Consider the following 20,957-nt stretch of genomic DNA (forward strand, 5'->3'; position numbering starts at 1 on the left):
AAGTTATAAATAAACCAACAGTAACCTGTTTTCCTCTTGAAAATGGAACACTCCTCAACAAGAAAATTTAACACGCAGTTTTACAAAAGAGAGCCATTCATCTATTATCTCTTTTGATATATCTGTTTGGAATGACTATTTCCATATAAGTTATTTCAAAGAGAGACTCCCTTTTGTAATAGGCTCACAATCCCTTATTCATAATTCCTAAGTCCAAAAGGCTTGAAAACACAAGTAATTGGTGGTGAGATCTGACTCAGACAGACACGAGGCCATCTGCAGTCTTTACTTACCTGTAGCGAGTAGGAATATCCATATGCTTTCCTGCAAAAATATTTAGTATGTATGGAGTGCTATTTAGAATCCACTGGGAATATTATCAGGTAATATATTTGTACTGTATTGTAGAACACTTGAAACCCCTTCAGCCCCAAGAAGTTTCAGGTAAGAGATTATAGATCTGTACGTAATCTTAAACATGGCATAAAACTACTTCCTGTATTGCTACACATCTAATGTATCTCAAACAAATAACTACTTTACAAAGCCCAAGTTATAACAATATAGTAGGTGCTCAAATGCCCACCAACACTGAAAGGAAGGCATGGTGAAGTAGTTTCACCAACACACAGGAGAAATACCCTTAGTCCTACTACACAAATGATCCAGAGGATGCCTTCTCTCAAGTAGTTTGAACAAGTAGAATGATGTTAAGTCATTTGTGTCCAAGAGTAGTTACATTCTTGCTCTCACCCACTGAGGCTGAAGGAAGGGGAGCCTCCCTGAGCCTTCTGGTCTTGCAATCCAGATTATAAGTGGTGACTGACACTCTCAAAGAGAACTGTTAATACTGTACTTTATATTCAAAATGGAAACATATATGCTCACTCTCTCTTGTATCTACAGCTATTTTGGGGCGCCTGGGGGGCTCAGTTGGTTGGGCAGCTGCCTTCGGCTCAGGTCATGATCCTGGAGTCCCGGGATCGAGTCCCGCATCGGGCTCCCTGCTCAGCAGGGAGTCTGCTTCTCCCTCTGACCCTCTTCCCTCTCGTGCTCTCTCTATCTCATTCTCTCTCTCAAATAAATAAATAAAAAATCTTTAAAAAAAAAAAAGATTGTATCTACAGCTATTTTACCATATTTCCCTATATGTATATATTGTAAACTACAACATGTTTAAAGACAAATATTGAGAATAAAATACATTCACAAGTAAGAGACTACGATTAATGGCTGGTCCTGCAGAAAAAAAACAAAGACTCAAGATACTTGACCATAGAAACTGTAGCACCTGAGCCATCAAATCATCCTTCTGTTGCTTTATTAGTATATTTGATATAAAAAAGACCAAGGAATCCAAATACAACTATGTATCAGAAGCTAGAAACTTGACCTCAATATCTTGATCAGCATCTAATGTAAATTACGGAGATAAAAACACACAAATCAGTGACCAGTGATTCCTATAAGATGATAGAGAAGCATTAAGACAACTTACTGGGGAAGAAAAGAATACATGAAGGAATCTCTTTAATCTGATCTCTCTGCTCACAGCATCCTTTTCACTTTTAGATGTCAAATAAAGCAACAGCTGCTTCACGAATCCACTATGTTGGATTTCAAACGATGAAACGTCGGACTCTGAGACTATGCTACGGATTTCTACAAGGCACTCAGCTCCACCATCCACCTGAAAGAGTTGGGAACAGTATTTCTATATTGATTTAAACAGTAATCACTAAATGCACAGTTCACATTTCCCCAAAAGGAATTGAATATATTCTCAACATCTTTAAAAAAGAAGGCGGGGGGAGTGATACATTCTTGGTAGAAACTTGGAAACTATGATCTTACACGCATAGTCAAAAATGTTAGTATTTCATGGAAGAAAACCAGCATCCATACTACTAACATAAAAAAGAAAAGTCTCACATTCAACCAACGTTGAATAAAGAAATAAAGAAATAATAAATAAAAAAGATATATAAAGAAATAAACAAAAGAGAAAATGAATTGAGAATACAAATTGAGGGGTAAAGAGCTAGAATACCAGAATGAGAAGATAAAACAAGAATATAAAGTGTGGCTTTAAATTAGTACATTTAAAACCTGGATGAAATGGACAATTTCCTGGAAAACATGTACTACTCGAATTTCTCAAAGTGCATTAAAAATGTAAAAAGGCTAAGAATCAGATGAAATATAAAGGGCTTATTCAATCTCCCTCTCCAAGTACTATCAGATCCACATGGTGAGGGGTTAGGGAGGGTCCGTCACATCAACTCCAATACCCATGTTGAAATGTACTTGGGGGACATTTCTCAAGTCTCTTTTTTTTGTCAAGAAATATGGGATGTGACAATCGCCTGGGTGGCTCACTCAGTTGAGCGTCTGACTCCTGACGTGGGCTCACATTATGATCTCAGGGTTGTGAGGTCGAGCAGAGTCTTGCTTGAGATTCTCTCCCTCCTGCTCTGCCCCTCCTGCCACTCACATGCATATACTCTCTAAGTAAACTCTTTAAAAAATATGTATATATGGGATGAGAAGAGAAGAAAGTCAAAGCTGAGATTCCCAGTATAGTTAATGATAAAATAATGAAGCACGAAAGCCAAGGGACAAGTTACAGAAATGTCAATGTTAAAGGCACAGGTCTGGCGAGAAAGGTGATCTAGGACAGCAAGTCATGGAAAGTCAGAGTCATCAAGGGAAGGACAGAAAGACAAGAGAGATGCTAGAAGAGACAACGAAGGACCAACACGGTGCAGCCTGCGTGGTACCTGGAGGTTGAGTTGTTCAGTTGCAGCACAAAGTCTCTGAAGGACATTCAGTGCAGGGTTGCTTCCATCCATGTTCTCAGAACTGAAGTAACGCTCTACAAACTTATGCGCCTGTTCCTTAATCCAACCTTTAATTTTTTCTCTGCAAGAAGGAAAACCAAGATATTAAATTTAGTCTCCGTGTATAGAAAGGATTTCAATTATAACTGCACATCAAAGGCAAACAGCTGCTACATTTAAAACCCTTTTTCACCTATGCTTCCAGATTAATAAATTCAGATGAACCAAATTAAGTGTCATTTTGAAAATGGGCTAAGGTGCAGTAGAGAAATGCACATGTACTTAAAATATAATTCAGATCATTACATGAAGAATACACAAAAAGTTCTAACTTCTTGGAACTCTACCAGGCAATCATTTCTTCCCTAAGTATTTGCCTGAAAGCAACTTTACATGGCTGCTTCCTTAGGTACAGACATATCTGCTTTGTCCTTTACTGTGTTCCTTGAAGAGCTGAAGCAAAGAACTATAGACCAGAAACATGCACCTGTTAGATGCGTGATTAACTGAGACCTGGCTATTTAAATTACAAACTCTGATGGCTTTAGATATATTTTTGCTTAATTATTTTTTATTAACCAAAATTTGGAAAAACAACCAACTAAACCAATCCACTAAAAAAAGGAGCCTGTTTCTTTACCCATTGGCATTTGATTTTTAAAAATTTATTTGCAGAGGAAGTACTCCTTGTTGGTATGTTACATCCAGAGTAAAAAAAAAACTAAATAAAACAATGCGGAAGGGTTTTAAAGAAACAATTAAAGCCACAGACTGGGGGGAAGAAAAAAAAAAGCCAGACTAGAATGTGGAAAAGTTTAGCTGATACAGTTCTAAATATCTGAGAACAAACAAATAAGCATCTACTCTAGGATCCTTAAGTTCCACTGTAAAGGGTAGAGGAAGGAAGGGTATCTTTATAAAAGTGGGTGAATGTCTGTGTATGCACACAGAAAATATGTCAGCTTTCGCTTGTCTAGAACAAAACTAAGGAACAGGTTCCACAGGGAACATAATTTATTTGGTTTTGAACATTTGTTAACTCCCAACCAGAAATGTTGAAATGGGTTTTAAGATGTTAAGACTGGAATTTAGGACAAAGCCAGGCAGAGTTCAAGAACTGAGAATCTGCTCCATCCTTGAGCAATGCCACTTCTCAGCATAAATTAAAAGGTCTGGGTCCATGTTTCATCTCCACAAAGTAAATGTGCTGACGGCAACAATGTAGAGTTCTGCGCTAATCTGAGAACGAAAGTAATAGAGAATTCCCCCACTTCACCTATTATTGGATATGGTGTCCTTTGAGGCGGCCCTAGCAAGACCACTAACTCCCGCAGTTCGTGCTGGTTCAATGTTGTTGCTGTTGGACTGTGCGCTTAACCGTCCCCACGTTTTTGGGTTCAAGCTTGCCAGGAAAGAAGACTTAGGTGACTGAGTAGTGGTAGGGCTTTTAGCTATGAAAAGAAACGGGAATGACAGTTAAGTCATCTTAGCGTAATTGACGAAAATCAACCGAATTTTAACATTGCTGTTGACAGTACTAGATGAATTTGCTGAAACAACTAAGAACACTGAGTGTTCAGGAAGCTAAGGTATTCTTAAAGCTGTCAACCATTTTCAAGAAGTACATGCCTCTCACTGCTACCATCTTTCCCTCTGCACCCCACCGCATCACCAAAGCAATTACCTTGATTGTCTACTTTGTCATCATCTCTTGGAGGTGAATACTTTGGCCTTCTTGGCCCTCGTTTTGGCAGCCGTTTTCTCTTTAGAACATCACTTAATCGACTATCACATGGGAAAAGATGGGATAAATTTAGCAATCACCACGATTTATTATCATCGCTCACTGAAAAGCAAGCTAAAATGGCAGAAACAAAGACTTGTGAAATATGGCCATAAAAGGGTACTCTTCATTTTGTGATTACTTATTTAATGCAGACTCTGCACCAATCATGTTCTAGAGGTCTAGAGACACAGAAAATGATTAATCCAGAAAACACCGTATTAACACTACACTGAACTACTAAAAGTAAAACCAGAGTATCTCATTAGTCCTGTGTTAAAACTATTATAAAATGTTGTACATAAAGTACATACAACAAATTTATGATGCAAAGAAGCAATATTAAAAAGAACTGTGCTATCTAATTAGAAAAAGAATGTTAAATCTGATTACCGTATTTCTTCCCTAGCTTAAATGACAAAAAGTAAAATATACAGGACATCGAGTATTACCAAGATACTTTCCCAATACTACCCAAAGTACTTTCACGGTATGTAATTACAATAACATACTAACTGAATGTATTTATAAATAGTTTAGTGATTTTTTTTTAAACTCAAAATTACCTATAAACAAATCTATCAACTCATAGTATGAATAACCTATTTTGAGTTACAATACCTAAAAGAGAACATACACAGACTTTGTGTCTTATTTTCAATGTTCTTAACAACAGTAAGAAATAGTTTGAAATATCAGCAGATTCCTAGAATAACAAAAACACTTAAGATGGAAAAGATGGAAAAAATGTTCGGGCTCTTGGGTGGCACAGTCAGTTGAGCGTCCAACTCTTGGGTTTTGGCTTAGGTCGTGATCTTGAGCCCCGCATCGGGCTCCATGCTCAGCATGGAGTCGGCTTGAGTTTCTCTCTCCCGCTCCCTCTGCTCCAATCCCCCCCATGCTAGCATGCTCTCTCTAAAATAAATAAATCTTTTAAAAACAAAAAGTTCTGTTTCAACTGGTCTGCAAACCAAATAAAATTAGAACCCCCTCCAAAAAACACTCAACTTTTAAAATCTTCCAAAAGCTGGTATGTCTATTAAAAACACTTACTACTATGTTTAAATATGCTTCACAATCAAGACAAGTGAATTTTTTTCTTTCAACATTTATCTATTTTAAAGAGAATGTAAGTGCAGGGGGAGGGGCAGGGTAGAGGGAGAGAGAGAAAATATTCAAGCATATTCTGCGCTGAGCGTGAAACCTGACATGGGGTTCCATCTCGTGACCCGGAGAACATGACCTGAGCGAAAACCAAGAGTTGGGACGCTTGAACAAATCAATCACCCAGGTGCCCATGGACAAATGAACTTTCAAACATGATTGAACAATTCCCCCTTCACAAATTTATATAAACTTTTCTTTCTTTGAAACCACATAGGAAAGGAATGGAACCACTTAAAACTCTGAAAGTTTCTTTCCTCATCTTTTAGAATTTCTAACTGTTAGAAACTATAAATCAAGTCTAATTCCTTTAAGTGGCTCAGAAATACTGCATGTCTGAGTTGCATCACATTTCCCCAAGCACCTGATGTCTCGGGCACCATGCCTCTGCTAGATAGTGAAACCCTGCAGTAGCTTAAGTTACTACAACAGCCAAGGGGAAGGATTAGGGCTGGAGAGGAAGGAAAAAGAGAGGCAGACAAGGCTTTGAGGGAAAACTGGCCAACAAATCCAACTTGAGAAGAGAGAAGGTCAAGGGTCCCCAATATATTCTCCAGGCTCAATCCCATTGGACTGGGCCCATGATATAGGTACCACCCAAACTAAGCACCTTCCTAAAATAAAAGCCACTGTGTGTCAGAAGTCCTAGTCTGTAGCCCAAGTCCCAGAATTGCCAAAATTCATATTTAAGCTAGAATGGACAACTGCCACCAGGTGGCACCAAAAGGAGCTGGGATCCTGAGCGAAATCAATTCTCAGGACAATGACACCTTGTAGTTTACAGGATTAAATGTTTGGACCTCACTTACTAGTAAGTATAGTATGCTGTACCAAAATCACGTTATAGCTTAAAAGGAGGAGAAAGGAGTATTACACTAAGTACACTTTGAATTTCAGAACTGTATCTGTTGATCATGCAACAGTCATACAGCAGTATTAAGTTTCTAATGTTAAAGAAACAAAAACACTTTTAGAGTGTAATTTGTTTCAACACAACAAAATGAAATCTAATATGAGGGTTTGGTAATGTCTCAGAAGCACAGTATAACAAAGGGATTAAAACAGATAAGGAGGTGGAAGCAGACATATTTAACAACTCCCACTTTTATTAACAGCAAAGTTTCCATTTGCCAGTTAAGAATTAATGGGAAATCAGGTTTTTTCCTGTATGTTCCAAAAATTCTAGTGTTTAATATTTCTCACTACGTCACGATCTGGACGTCTTGAAGCTGGTATGTATGCAACAGTGCAGTAAAGAATCGCAAAACTATGGAATTAGAAATGAGGGTTCAAATCCTACACCTGTAAAATAAGTGTGTGACCCTGTGCTCATCATTAACTTCTCAATTAGTTCACTCAGAAAGTTCACCGAGCCTCAGTTCCCTGAGAGGACACTGGAAATACTTCGTGTCTCTTGTGGTTCCTAAACACAGCTCAATCCAGTGGCTTTCCAATAAATGTCGGTCTCTTCCCATTCCCATTAAACACTGAACAAAACAGAGATGGGGGGAAAAAACAAAGGGTCCTCTCTTAATATTTGACCACTTTACATTTTATTCCCTGTGTGAATCTCAGGTACCAGGACACAGGTAAAGGCAAAGAGCATGACAATCAGCACAAAACTCTGACTTACCCTTGAGGGCTCAGATCTAAAGAATCATCTCTGCTGTGCTGCAAGCTGGGGGACCCCAAGTCAGCTGCAGCGTTAGTGGCGGCCGTGGCTGTTCCGCTGCTGACTGATGTCGTGGACCCCAAGGATCCCGACCCATTCGTACATGCCTTTGGTGGACTTGTCAACAAAGACTCTGATTCTGCTAAGTGTTTTACTTGATGCATTACACCTACGTAGTAACAGATTTAAGAGTCAGTTTTAACCAAGACCACCTCCCCAGGATTACAGAATCTCTAAACGCTAACACTTATTTATAGTGAATGAATTAAAAGTATCTGGCAAATGGGGGAGGGGTGGGGAGGGGTGGGGAGGGGTGGGGAGGGGTGGGGAGGGGAGGGGAGGGGAGGGATGGAGCATGATGACTTAGGTGCCAGGGTTTTCGACTTGACTCCATTCTGGAAGGCAGGAGGCAAATTCAACATTAAAGAAAGAGGTTTATATTGAATGTCTTCGGATATTCAAAAACCTGATAACAGGAAATTTAACAGGGTCACATGTAAAGTTCTACTAGAAATTCGAGATACCATTATAAAAACAATGAACTACAAAAATGCAGTAGCGCACCTGTGGCTTGATAGCCAGGAGGGAAAGACTCGCCACAGTTACTAGCTAACTTCAAATGCTACAGTGAGTAAGATCACAATAACACCACTGCCAAAAGAGAACACCAGCAATCCAAGGATGGTGATTTTTCACATCCTTGGAGGTGTATAAGGAGAGCTAAATAGTAACTTACAAGGCAGGGGTTCATGTCTGGGCTAGAATCACAGGAGAATGTACATGGCAGGGGGTGGTGCTGGGGAGTGTGGGGTAGTTGTATGCCGAGGTCTGTGTCCAAATGTATGAATGCATGTTCACACATTCACATTTTTTTCTGGGAGACAGTCCAGAGTTTTCCATCAGAATTCTTAAAACAAACTAACAAACACAAAAACAAACAAAAAAACCCACAAGATGTCTGAATGAACTCAAACTTGAGGCACTGACATTCCACAAATATTATCTGCAGCAATCACATGCCAGACTGTGTGTTAGGTACTAATAATATGGCCATGGATGAGAAAAATGGACTCAGGGCAGTTACTGGGGAGAAAAAAAAAATTATAAGAAATTACAAACAAGAGAGTAAACTGCTCCTTAGAGAGAAAATGACTTCTGATAGAGCACACAGCAATTCGGACCTAACAGATTCTAGAAGGAAGGCAAGGTCCTCAGGAATAAATGACATTTAACTGGAACATGAAAGGACAGTATACCTAGCCAGATGCAAAGTGGTAGAACTAATCAAAACTCCTCCATAAACTTCATACTGTATAAACTATATAAATTTTGGGGGCTGGAAAATTCATTCTGATGGCATAGTGATACTATAAATGTAAAAGAAAAAAAAAATCACTTTGAGAAAAAGACATTCTGATACACTTCCAAATCAAAAGGTGAAATAGATCACAAAGCAGAACTACTAAAGGCAAACAACTAAAACAGAACATCAAAACCAAAACACAGAATGCAAATTACAAAATAATCCAAGGCTAAAAAGAACACATACCAAGTATTTATGTGATCACAGAAGTATCTATTCATAAATGCACCCCATTTGTTAACCATAGTTATAAAGTTTGCCTTCTATTTCATATAAATATGTAGTGTTGGGGTTAAAAAAAAACCACCTTTTTTATTTAAATAGAACTAGTAAGAAATAGGGAAAACCTCTTCCCATTTAATACTCTTATACTAGCATGACTACAGCACTCTTGAGATGTGAAGAGAGGCAGATCCAGCATAAGGTGATGAAAGGGGAAATAGATCATACAGAAAGAACTAGGATTGTTGGTAAGATGGAAGATGAAGCTAAGGATTACTTGAGGGTAAAATACCATTATTTCCTGTGCCCTCACACAAGACCAAAGTATCCTCAAAGACCAAAAGAGCCATAAAGAGATTTGTTGATGAGAAAGAACTCCTTTAATATCTTGGCATGTTTGAAAAGGATAAAACACCCGAATGAGCAATACGGTTTCATCTTTGTGATCTTCAAAAAGAGAATGGAAAAGTACTGTGTCTCCTAGACTGATTTCCGTGTTTAAATTCCTCAAATTAGGGGACTAAACCCAGTGAAGTAAGTAATAATTCCTTTTACAAATGTTCTGATCTACTAATGGGATTCATTGGGAAAGTGAACTCTGACTTTTTCAAGGCATCTTTATGGGCAGGTGCACATTATCTATTCAATGCTTGCTTCTGGCCCATAAACACTCAGATAACTGAAATGTAACTAAGCGTTTATCACCTGACCGTTAATCTCACACAACCCATATTAGCAGATTTTACGAAAGACATACTCTATATGTACGTGAGTAATAAGCATGAAAATTCCTTATATAAAAGTTTAATTTTTGTTCTAAATTAAAGCTATATGGTTACTGAAATACTATGTAGACTAAAAGATTAACCATTAATTAATTATCGTGAATGACATTACCTTCTCTTCTGAAGTAAACACTAAAAATATCAGGTAACTTCTGCATTAAGATTTCTGCCATCTGAAGTGCTCCAACTACTATCTTCAGGTCTTGGCTTGACAGCATGGAAGCAATGTGACTAAAAAAGAAAGCATTCGTATATAAAACATCTGTCTGAATTTGAGAATTATTTTTGGCCATACTACTTTAATTTTGAGAGCAAAATATTTTAATTGTGAAAACCAAAATTTTTCTTAAATGCTTAACTTTTGCATTGTCTTTCTCAAAGGTGTGTATGACTATAAAGAGACAACAAAGGCCTCGAGACATTATAAATAAACTGTTTTATGCACTTTTCCTGTATTATTACTTTAAAGATTGCTGAGATTACTTGCAGAGACTTGAATTTCTAAAATGTTTTCACTATCTTCATGAACACACCTTGAAACAGCATGATTTTTCAGGACATCCTTCAGAAGTTCAGCATCCGCAAAATAAATTATCCTAAGAATTGCTCTAAGGCACTTATGTCTGACCGCAGGTCCTGCTGAGGAACTATACACTTCATAAAGAACACCAAATAATGTCTTAATAAAAGACTTAGCCAGTTCCGGATCCTCTTTCATAAGCTGTGCTCGAGCATCATCCTTCTTTAACTCTGAATATCCACCTGTTATTAAAAAAAAAAAAAAAGTACAATCTTAAACTTAGAGACTTCACAAATAAAAGGACGTAAACAACAAACCATTCAAGTTGCTGTCATTATTTGAAATGTTATGAAAAAAAATCTGGTTATATGACAAGTTAACTTATCTAATGTGATCAACTGGGGTCTACAAAGATACCAAAGGCAGCATTAAGACAAAACTGAGCCGGCTAGAAAGAACAAGGTATCAGCACACTGTACCTCTTATTTGAATAATATATGTTCAACAAAATACCAAGGATACTTCAGTGTCAGCCAGCTAAATGACTGGTAAGAAATAAAACAGAGTTCAAGAAATGACAGTGGGTATGTGACTAGAAGCCACGGAAAAACAAGATGATCTGATGCTTTTCTTCAAGGGAATAAGGTAGAGGGAAAAGGAAACTGATGAGGAAGTAAACTCTAGACCCGGGGTTAGCAAAGTACAGTTGAAAGGCCCAATCTGGGCCAGCGCCTATATTTGTAAAAATCTTACTGGAACATGACCACATACAATTCTTTGTATTTTTTATATGGCTGTTTGGAGCTACAATAGCAGTGTGGAGTACAGGCACTACACAATCCATAAAGCTTAAAATATTTACCATCTGGCCCTTCTCAGAAGAAGTGTGCTGACCCCTGCACTCTACACTAGAGGTGCCAAAGCAACAGACTGAATCCCCAAGGACAGAGACAAATATCAGAAACCTGAACCAAAAAAAAAAAAAAAAAACTATTCTTCATTAGTGAAGAAGAGAATTTTCATGGGAACATATAAAAGGTCGCAAAGAACTCAGCTGATAGGTGTGGGTGGATCTAAAGGTGTAAGAGGAATAACAGGATCAGATAAAAAACTGCATGGGCCAATTCTGGCTGGAGTCCGGGACACTGCAAATCACACAGCAGCAAAGTAATGCGGAGGGTATCATTTCAGCAATGCTGGCTCATTCATCAATTAAAACGTGATAGAAACAACAACAACAAATTAATTACTACTATATAATGGTCTTAAGCTTAATGAAGACACTCAATGAAATAATTACTTATTATCACAAATATTACTCACATGACAATACAGTACTACTATTAACTCAAGAAGTACTTACTAGTGTTAGTATTGGCTAAGGGGTTAGGTTTTCTCTGAATGGCACGTGCTGTTCCCGTGTCCTCATTGATTTGCTGCATAGAATTAAAATCAATAGTATAAACTCGTCCCAGAGTGGACAAGCTTATCTCATCCTCACCGACCTGATGGGCTGCCTGAGAGCAAAGAGAGAGAAACCTTGAATATAAACATGGAGAAATTTATTAACTTAAGACACAGAGGGACCCTCCATAAATGCTAACTTACATATTTATTTCATCAGGTTTCACATGGTAAAATAAGAGAGTATGGAAAATTTAATAGTGTGGACATGACAAAACCCATTCATTCAATAAATCATTTTTAATTAAACACAATTATACACGACAGGCCCTACAAAGTCACCGGAGACATAAATACAGATAAATTCCTGATGAAAGATCCAGTCATGTAGAATCACTGACGTGAGGAAGACACCGTTTGTATTAAAAAGGCTTTTAAGACATTGCTGATAGAAAAAATAAATTGTTATCTATAAAATCTTAGTATCTAATTCTTAGGTTAAAATAGTATTTACTCATGGATTTTTAGCAGCCCACAAAATCTTCTTTAATCAAAATGATCCTACAAAATTATCCTTAGGTAAAAAAGACTTTCCATTTAAAAGACGCTTTTAAGATTGAAAGGGACACACCCAGACCTAAGAGAGTAACCCCTAGGGTGTGCACGTGTGCACAGTACATAAATAAAAGGACACACTTTGATTAACACTATTTGCTTGAGGTAAGACAGCCAAAATATGTGCTAGAATGTAACAGTCCAGTCTATGGAATTCCTAGGTTAAATGAAAGACAGGACTCAAGTGTTAAGACAGTAAGCTAACAGGGAAAATGCAGTTAATAAGACAACGCTAAAAAGAAGGCAGCTTAACGTCAGAGACCATGGCCTGTTTACACACTAAGGTGAACAACACACATTAGACCCATCACACCTCACTTCCTCCTAAAAGCTGGCTCGGAACGTGGATACTTTTATAAGAACTTCAGATTTTATAAGGTAAATCAATGATTTCGAAGTTGTTTTTCAAATATTCATTTTTAAAAACTAAATGGTAGAAGACATCTTTAAAGAAAAATGTCTCTTCCAAGTGTGATGCTCTAAAAAAAATTCAAATATCACAGACTGGAAAATACAGTAAGACTTAAAGCTATCTCCTATACTGAAAATATTAGTAAATGATGCATGGTATTCCAAATAATGCAGTGACCTGCACTTCCTAATACAAGGCAATTTTCCTGACTTGAAATATTTCAAGGCATACTTAATATGGAAGTTAGCAAAAACAATACAATCACACATAAAACCTTCACAGAAAAACACTAAATATTTTGGTGCATCTCTTTCCTTTTTACTATTGCTCTTTCTCTTATTTTGCTGAGTGCCCCAAAGAGTCATATAATTCTGAATATTGTGTTCATTTTTCATATCCCATTTTATGTCATTAAAATTTATCCCATTAACATCTGGACTACATATGAGGCTAGTTGGTATCAAAACTTACTTAACCATTTCACCTAGACTTTGATACTAAAATTGTTCCCATGTTTTTGTTCTGAAAAGTGTGCTGAGAAACAGCTATTTGTATGTAAATCTTTGCTTATGGGAGGCATCTTCTGGGTAGGAAACAGAAGGGACTTTGAAAACATATAGCCTGACCCCTCCGATGTTTCCTTTTAGAAATGAGGAAACTATGGAACAAAGAACTTAAATTACTTGCTCCAAGTCAATCGGGTAGTTAGCAGCAGAAGCAGGACTAGAACATCATGTTTTCTGACCTGAACAGAAATGAGGACCTTGTTCTCAGGAGACAAAATGAGAGAATCTTGCGTTAATTCAAAATTGAGCACATTTAAGTACACATATCCACCTCCCCACTCCATCCCTACACCCACTCTCCGCCAAAATAGACATGTTTAAACGGTACGATGAAACTACTACCTCAATGATCCGGCTGTCAATCCTGTTATAGGGATGCCAAAGGCCTCGGTCGTCACGCCACTGCCATATCGCGCCATCTGTGTTCTGCGCATTTCCCTTCTTCAGCATGGTATCAACTGCAAAAATGCCTTCTTTTGGTAAACATGGCATAAGTTCGCTGAAAACAAAGGTGCAATTATTTCATTAAGTAGCTTCCTGAACTATTAGTAAATGAAAGAGCTCTAAAGTAAAATACCCACAAATGAGCCACAGTTGTTATTATTAGCCCAATCTTTACCAAATCAGAGATGTCAGTTCATATAGTTCTTGAGGACTTCGTGGAACAAGATCAATCTGTTCCTGACAACTTCCATTAGAGGCACCGCACAGGAGAAAGTGAAGTGTTTCTGCAATGTCTGTAAAACCAACAACAGAAACCAAAAACCCATGAAACTAGTTATATTACCTAATTTAAAAGGCAATCATTCCCATGGGGGGAAAAGCAATCAGAAGTATTTTTCTTACAGTCAACTATACATGAATAAAGAGTAAAAAAATTTATTTTCTTATAAAGCAATATACTATAGGAATTAAAAAGCCAAATGAGCTATAATGAAAACCTAAAAAGAAATTTATGAAAATTTTAAGAATTTCTTTCTTTAGGCTTCAGTCTGAGTCCTAGTTGGACATTTAAACAAAAATCCATGCCGGAGTATTCAGGAATTTTTTTATTTTGTTTTTGGTTTTATTTGTGTTTGAAGAACACAGTGCTTTGTTCAAAAGTACAGCCAACATTTTTTTAAATTTTATTATGTTATGTTAATCACCATACATTACATCATTAGTTTTTGATGTAGTGTTCCATGATTCATTATTTGCATGTAACACTCAGTGCTCCATTCAATACGTGCCCTCTTTAATACCCATCACCAGGCTAACCCATCCCTCCCCACCCCCCAATCCTCTAGAACCCTCAGTTTTTCTCAGAGTCCATAGTCTCTCATGGTTCGTCTCCCCCTCCCGATTTCCACCCCTTCATTTTTCCCTCCCTACCATTTTTTTTTTAACATACAATGTATTACTTGTTTCAGAGGTACAGGTCTGTGATCCAACAGTCTTACACAATTCACAGCGCTCACCATAGCACATACCCTCCCCAATGTCTATCACCCAGCCACCCCATCCCTCCCAGCCCCCACCACTCCAGCAACCCTCAGTTTGTTTCCTGAGATTTAAGTCAACATACATTTTAATCCCCGATTCAAATATATTTGTCTTTAATTTAAATATACTGAAAATGGGTGGTCAACACAATAAAATGTAGAAATTATAAGCATCTGAAAATTACCATACTGTGGTCAGGAAGTAAATACCTTAAAGACAAGCATGCCAACTTAATACAAAGGTCATTAACATATTCTCTACCCTAAGTTTCTAATGCCAGAAGACATCAGTTTATAGAGGAATTTGTATGAAAACCAGCCTGATGCAAGAACACTGTAACATGAGGAAGTTCCCGTTATCCACAGGTTTAGTCATTCAAATAACTAAAAGTACAGATGGGGCTGGGTCTTTGTTGTGGCTGGGTTCCTGCAAATACTATACATTTGCAAAATATAAACATTTTGCTGAAGTGTTTTGATAATAAAATCATTAAGTTCTGTTATCGAGGAAAGTATTAACTATTGATTTGGGCAAAAGTGTGGATAGTAAAATTACTGCCCCACATAAATTTCACTGACGGTGATTAAAAATATTTTAAATTTCTTGAAAAAGTACAGTTTTGCCAACTTTCCTTAAGAAATGTGAATACATGGCAATGTTACATTATAAGGTTTAAGGTTTTGTTTTGTTTTTTTTTAAGAGATCAGAGGGTAACAACATGTTTCCTTTGTGTTACTGCTGAACAAAGAAAATCTAAGTCTAGTGGCCTCCAAGTGACAAATGTATGCCAAACTTCATGGAGTAAGCGAAGGTGAAAATAGTCATCATAAGGAAAAAAAGAAAAAGAAAAGGAAAAAAATCCTAAATAATAAAGCAAAACAGAAGTCAGTGAACAATTTCCCAGACTCTTTTAGAGAAATGCTGTGGAGGTGGTAGCAAGAAAAAAATCTGTACTCAACCTTCAGGAGATGGTCGGCCTGGCAAAATTCAAAGGGCTCCTAGGGATTTTAATAAGCAACATGCACTGCGACTACTCAAGACACAAAGTTAAACCTTTCTCCAACTTCTCATTTTGTTCATGACACAAGCTGTGCAATTTTCTCCGGAATACCAGGTTTAGGAGTGATTCAGTGCTTTAAGAGGTATTTTTGCAATAAAACATCTCAGCAACACTACTTTCCTGCAAAATGTTGGGCCAATGTTCTAATTCACAAGAAATGTGACTAAATATAAAGACTGTAACATTATATGGAATATTTTATCTGAGACAGTGATACCAGAGGCTTTTTTGTCAGTGAATACCCATCTCTAACGCCCCCATGGTGATATCCCCAGAGATAAGAATTAAAAGATACGAAATTACCCATGCATTCCTGTATGCATTCCATATAAACGTGATCAACACTCTAGCAGCAATAATCCTAACATATAGGTGTTTTATGAAGCCCACTGTCTTCTGACATTACCTTGCAAAATCTAAGGTTTGTGAGAGAACTGCAATAGTACAGCAGTGCAGTAAAACTCTATGGATCGTAAGGTTGAGAAGGGCTTAGAAAATACAAAGGCAGCAAAGATGAGAGAGATTCATCTGCGCAAATAAGTTCTAAACTTCTGAGGGACGAAAAGCACTTGTGGAATCAGATAAAACTGCTGGAAAAATTCTAAAAGGGGCAGAACGGACTACCGAGAAGCAGAAGGCAGGCGGCTACTGGTAACACAGAACTCAGAATTCTCCTAATGAAATGAAGCATCACTACTAATAGTAACTGCTATTGGAGCGAAGGCAATGATCTTGCATTTTGAACCCTAGAATCACCACGGATAAAATTTTAATATACTAGAGACGTTATGAACTGTACACAGGAAGCACTACTATGCTGTCCCCGCACAAATTTATTTTACATCAACAGTTTCCTTCCTCTACTCTCCAGCGTCTATGCTATTAGCAAGCTCTTCTACTTGCCTATGTTGATTTTATTTATTAATAAAACACTTTTGAAAAACCCACTTCTCTTGCCTGAAGTAGGATAACAAGTAGCACTTACTTTGCTTCATAAGTTGGACAGCTAAGGTTGGACAGTTGGAACACATCAGAGAAAACATGCGAACCACCATGATGAACATCCCAGAACTTAAAATGGGTGGAGTCACTACCAATAGCTGTTGAACATTTGTAAGCAGATCTTTAGAGGCAACCTGCTGGAGTAAATTCTTCACAAACAGAAGAGAAAAGATACTGTTATATCGTGATCCAACAATTTAACAATTTCATGCAAATACCACCAAAGATTAAATGCTTACCTCCTCATGTTGGAAGTTGTCCACTAGACGTGCAAAACAAAGGCAAGTGCTTTCGACTGACTTTTTGTCCTATTTTTTATAGAAGGAATAAAGTTCATGAATATAAAACGTATCACTGTCTAACATCACTACCTAATTTTCTTCCTAACCCCAAACTCCTCAAGGCCGGCTCAGTTACATGTGAGCCCTGAAAATCCAATGAGCCCAAGCAAGGTACAATCAGTAACCATCATGATTTCAAAGCAAACAAAATCATACTGAGAGAACGTCTCTTCTAAGACCCCAATAAATAAGAACAAATATACAGAAAAGAAACAACTTTTATGCTTCTGTAATTTCAATACTTAACCACAAATTAAAATAAACATCATTCTAAAAAAGCATTCCCATGTTTAAAACACGCAAACACAAAAAGCTGGAAACAGTTCAGTATATATGTGTGAAAACCACAGGTTTACTGATGATGTGAAAAACTAGGTGTCAATTTGCTAAATTCACTATGAAAACAATGTAGAAATACTATTACAGTGGCCTCGGTGAGAAAATATATGAAATATCCTTATAAAAATGGAAAGAACAATTTAACGGCTGAACAAGTCTTTTCATAGTATTCTTTTCCTAATTGATAAATGGGTTTCAGATATGAAAACCAGACTGGCTTATACAAAATTGAGAATAATTCTGGTATCATAAAAGCCCTATACCTTCACTATCAGTACTTAAGTCTAGAAAGGGTGCTACAAATAATAACATGCCCAACAGTTTAACTTCTCTGATTCTCATGTTTTTTTCCAACATAAGGTACTGAAATCATACCTAAATACAGAATGTATTTCTAGCCCCGATAAGCACAGGTTATCTCAGCCAACCAAGTTTTTTTTTATTTGAAAGACTGTACGTGCACACGAAAGGGGGCAAGAGCAGAGGGAGGGGCAGAAGCCGACTCCCCACTGAGCAGGGAGCCCAACACAGGGCCCTGAGATCATGACCCAAGCCGAAGGCAGACGCTTAACCAACTAAGCCACCCAGGCGCCCCTCAGCCCACTGTTTTTAAAATTAAAGAAGCAAACAAGGTTTGCTTTCAAACAAGGTTTGATTTCAGCTCTGGTTACAATCTCACGGTCATGAGATGGAGCCCTGCACCGGGTTCCGTGCTCAGCTTGGAGTCTACCTGAGATTCTCTCTCTCTCTCTCTCCCTCTGCCTCTATCACTCCCCCCACTCGCTTGCGTACTCTCTCTCAAAATAAAATATTCAAGAGTCCGATTTCTAAAAATCTTTTTAGCAATAACATTTTAAGACATTAATTTATATTGAAAGAAAATTCAATTTCTCTACAATGAGGCTTAAGCTTAACTCACTGTCCTCCACACCAGATTCTGTAAGCCCTGCTTCTCGTCCTCCATCACCTGGTCTGCCAATTCCAGCTCCTAAATAACTGCTCCTTATCTTCTCCAACTTCAGAGAGTCACAGGCTGCAGTGTCATCTCACCTCTGATCTTAGCCCACACCCTCCTAGTCTTTCCTGCAGAACCCAATACCTTAGAGGAGAGATGATCTCCCCCAAAGGAAACTCTGATCATATCACATAGTAAACACTCAATGTTTGCTGAAATAACAAACTCATCCCTTAATGTCAAAATACATGAAGATATCAAACATATGACATGCTGTCAGTTGGATAAATCCATCAAATTGTATAAAATAACCGAGTATGGGACATGACTGGAAAGCACGGAAAAAAAAAAACAAAACAAAACATGAATCAGAATATTTCCAATTTATATGTCCAGTTGGAAGATTTAAAACCCTAGATGAAACTGGCATTTTAAAAAACACAGTAAAAATGTTTTATGGCACATAAAATAGGTTCATGTTTTACCTGATGTGTTAGCCTTTGGGTAAGCAATGGGAGGGAATCTGCCACAAAATGAAATTCATCTGGCGTGATACTCTGGCAGCAATTGGCTGCAATTGCTAGTGCATTTCTTTGGGCATTTATGCTGAAGAATTCTAGATACAGCAAGCAGTCTGCCAAACCACCCTAAAATACAGAAAATTGTTAAAGTGAAGAAATACCCTCTAACAGCAATTAAGAAAAAAAAAAGTACTAAAAAGTCTAGCGCCACCACTCTGGAAACAGCATGTGTACCTTACAGATAATGCAGGTGAGGGGCTAGCACAAATGTGGATCTAAAATCCAACTTGAAATGAAACCGAGTCCTGCGGTAGCAGCACTTACCGCCTGTAGAATGGCTTTACTGTGTCTTCGGGACAACATCTCCAAGGCAGTCAGGGCCTGCTCCGCCACGTCGATACACTGAATCACCTGCAGCTGGGGACAGAGAAATAGGTAACTTAAGGCCATCATTCAAGTGCCTTTCCAGGCGCTTACCTTCTACACGGATAAACACAGTATTTTCTCTAATTTCCATCAATCTATACACTGCCTCTAACATGAAACCCACCATAGGAAAGCAGTGATTTAGGAGGTTAAGCTGTAACAGCCAATTATAGCTTCCTTCCAACTACTTTGTTCTAAGACAGAAATGTAAGATTTTAATATAAAGAATAAACTAAATCCAATTAGATAACTTTCAATCTATTTATAATAAATGGGTTGTTTTATATAACAAATTTTAATGTTCAAGTTTTACACTTATACCATATTCCAAGGTTATCGGATAAGGCCAATTTCATTGTGCATTGAAAAGAAAAAGGCCCTTAAAACAGACTAAAAACACAACCTACCACAGACCATATGAAAAAATTTCCTTTCTCCACTGACTCACTTTAGGACCTTGAGCAAGGCACTTTGTCTCAGCCTTCTCAGCTGTAAAATGAGGGTATAAATAGCTATCAACCTCACTGGGATATTTTCTAGAAATAATGAGATTATTTTAATAAAGTGCTTTAAAAGTTCTTCTCTGAAAGATTTTATATTCATGTGGTAAATGCCATCATTAAAAATCATAAAACTGAAATGATTCTATAAATGCTTTATTAGCATCAACTTTAAACTACTGGTCCGCTAAACACGAAATATTTTTCTGGAATCTTGGCTAAAAAATATACTTTGACTAGATAATGAATAAAAAGTCTTTTAAGGTGGCCTTACAATTCGATGTACTACTTTAGAAAAGTCCAGAGTCTTCAACTTGATTCCCCTAGGCCTGCTTTCGAACAAGCTGAGCAAAAGCAGGATTACCTTTTCTAAAAAGACGGGAATTGCATCTACTACAACAGCAGATGATCGAGGAAGTGCTTCCATCATGTATGTTAAGGCTCGACAAGCATGGTTCATCTAGAAAACAAGGCAGCACTTTTACTCAATTAAGAACTCAAAATTTAAATCTGGGGTGTTAAAAAAAAAAAAATACACCACATACTTACAATATCAAAATTATGCTCCATCTGAAGTAATGTTATCTGTTAAAAAAAAAAGATAACTATTAGAAGCTATCTCTATCCTTAGAGAAGTCCTAGAGGAACTGTTTCTTCCTCTATGTCAACTGAAATGGAAAGTATTAGTCAAGACCTTACTCTTACAAAAACAGTATCAAGTTAAAACCCAGCACACATACAAAAGAAATGATTTTATTAAGGATGGCATGATGCTCTGACTTGGGAACTTTACTAGATAATCATCACCTCTCATGATCCAGGTCAGAAACAAAGCCTTCCTGTTGCTTACAACCAACTGTTCTGGTGCCTCTAGCCCTCTCTCAGATGCCCGTTTAACAGGCATCAATAAATACTTCATACCTAAAGAAATAGAGCACCAATGCCCTGGCATTTGTTAACAACTGTCCGGACAGACTCAAGA

The 20,957-nt window shown here is 37.5% G+C and overlaps 1 protein-coding gene across 21 annotated transcripts in view; it reads right to left on the reverse strand.

Moving 5' to 3' along the window:
* TRIP12 (thyroid hormone receptor interactor 12) overlaps nucleotides 1-20,957 on the reverse strand; it is a 138,556-nt gene that overhangs the window by 26,969 nt on the left and 90,630 nt on the right. For 11 of the 21 annotated variants that reach the window (XM_027589292.2, XM_027589299.2, XM_027589294.2 and 8 more), the window contains 16 exons: nucleotides 20,525-20,560; nucleotides 20,340-20,435; nucleotides 19,374-19,466; nucleotides 19,014-19,175; nucleotides 17,133-17,201; nucleotides 16,877-17,042; nucleotides 13,966-14,083; nucleotides 13,686-13,845; nucleotides 11,713-11,866; nucleotides 10,363-10,591; nucleotides 9,942-10,060; nucleotides 7,421-7,628; nucleotides 4,525-4,625; nucleotides 4,117-4,291; nucleotides 2,781-2,922; nucleotides 1,499-1,690 (listed from right to left, as the gene is read on the reverse strand). In XM_027589292.2, the coding sequence (XP_027445093.1) occupies nucleotides 1,499-1,690; nucleotides 2,781-2,922; nucleotides 4,117-4,291; nucleotides 4,525-4,625; nucleotides 7,421-7,628; nucleotides 9,942-10,060; nucleotides 10,363-10,591; nucleotides 11,713-11,866; nucleotides 13,686-13,845; nucleotides 13,966-14,083; nucleotides 16,877-17,042; nucleotides 17,133-17,201; nucleotides 19,014-19,175; nucleotides 19,374-19,466; nucleotides 20,340-20,435; nucleotides 20,525-20,560 (2,220 nt within the window). The remainder of the gene's footprint in view (nucleotides 1-1,498; nucleotides 1,691-2,780; nucleotides 2,923-4,116; nucleotides 4,292-4,524; nucleotides 4,626-7,420; nucleotides 7,629-9,941; nucleotides 10,061-10,362; nucleotides 10,592-11,712; nucleotides 11,867-13,685; nucleotides 13,846-13,965; nucleotides 14,084-16,876; nucleotides 17,043-17,132; nucleotides 17,202-19,013; nucleotides 19,176-19,373; nucleotides 19,467-20,339; nucleotides 20,436-20,524; nucleotides 20,561-20,957) is intronic. The other 10 variants (XM_027589301.2, XM_027589295.2, XM_027589305.2 and 7 more) reach the window with 3 other exon arrangements.

This window comes from Zalophus californianus, chromosome 3, assembly GCF_009762305.2.
Source record: "Zalophus californianus isolate mZalCal1 chromosome 3, mZalCal1.pri.v2, whole genome shotgun sequence".
Taxonomy (NCBI): Eukaryota; Metazoa; Chordata; class Mammalia; order Carnivora; family Otariidae; genus Zalophus; species Zalophus californianus.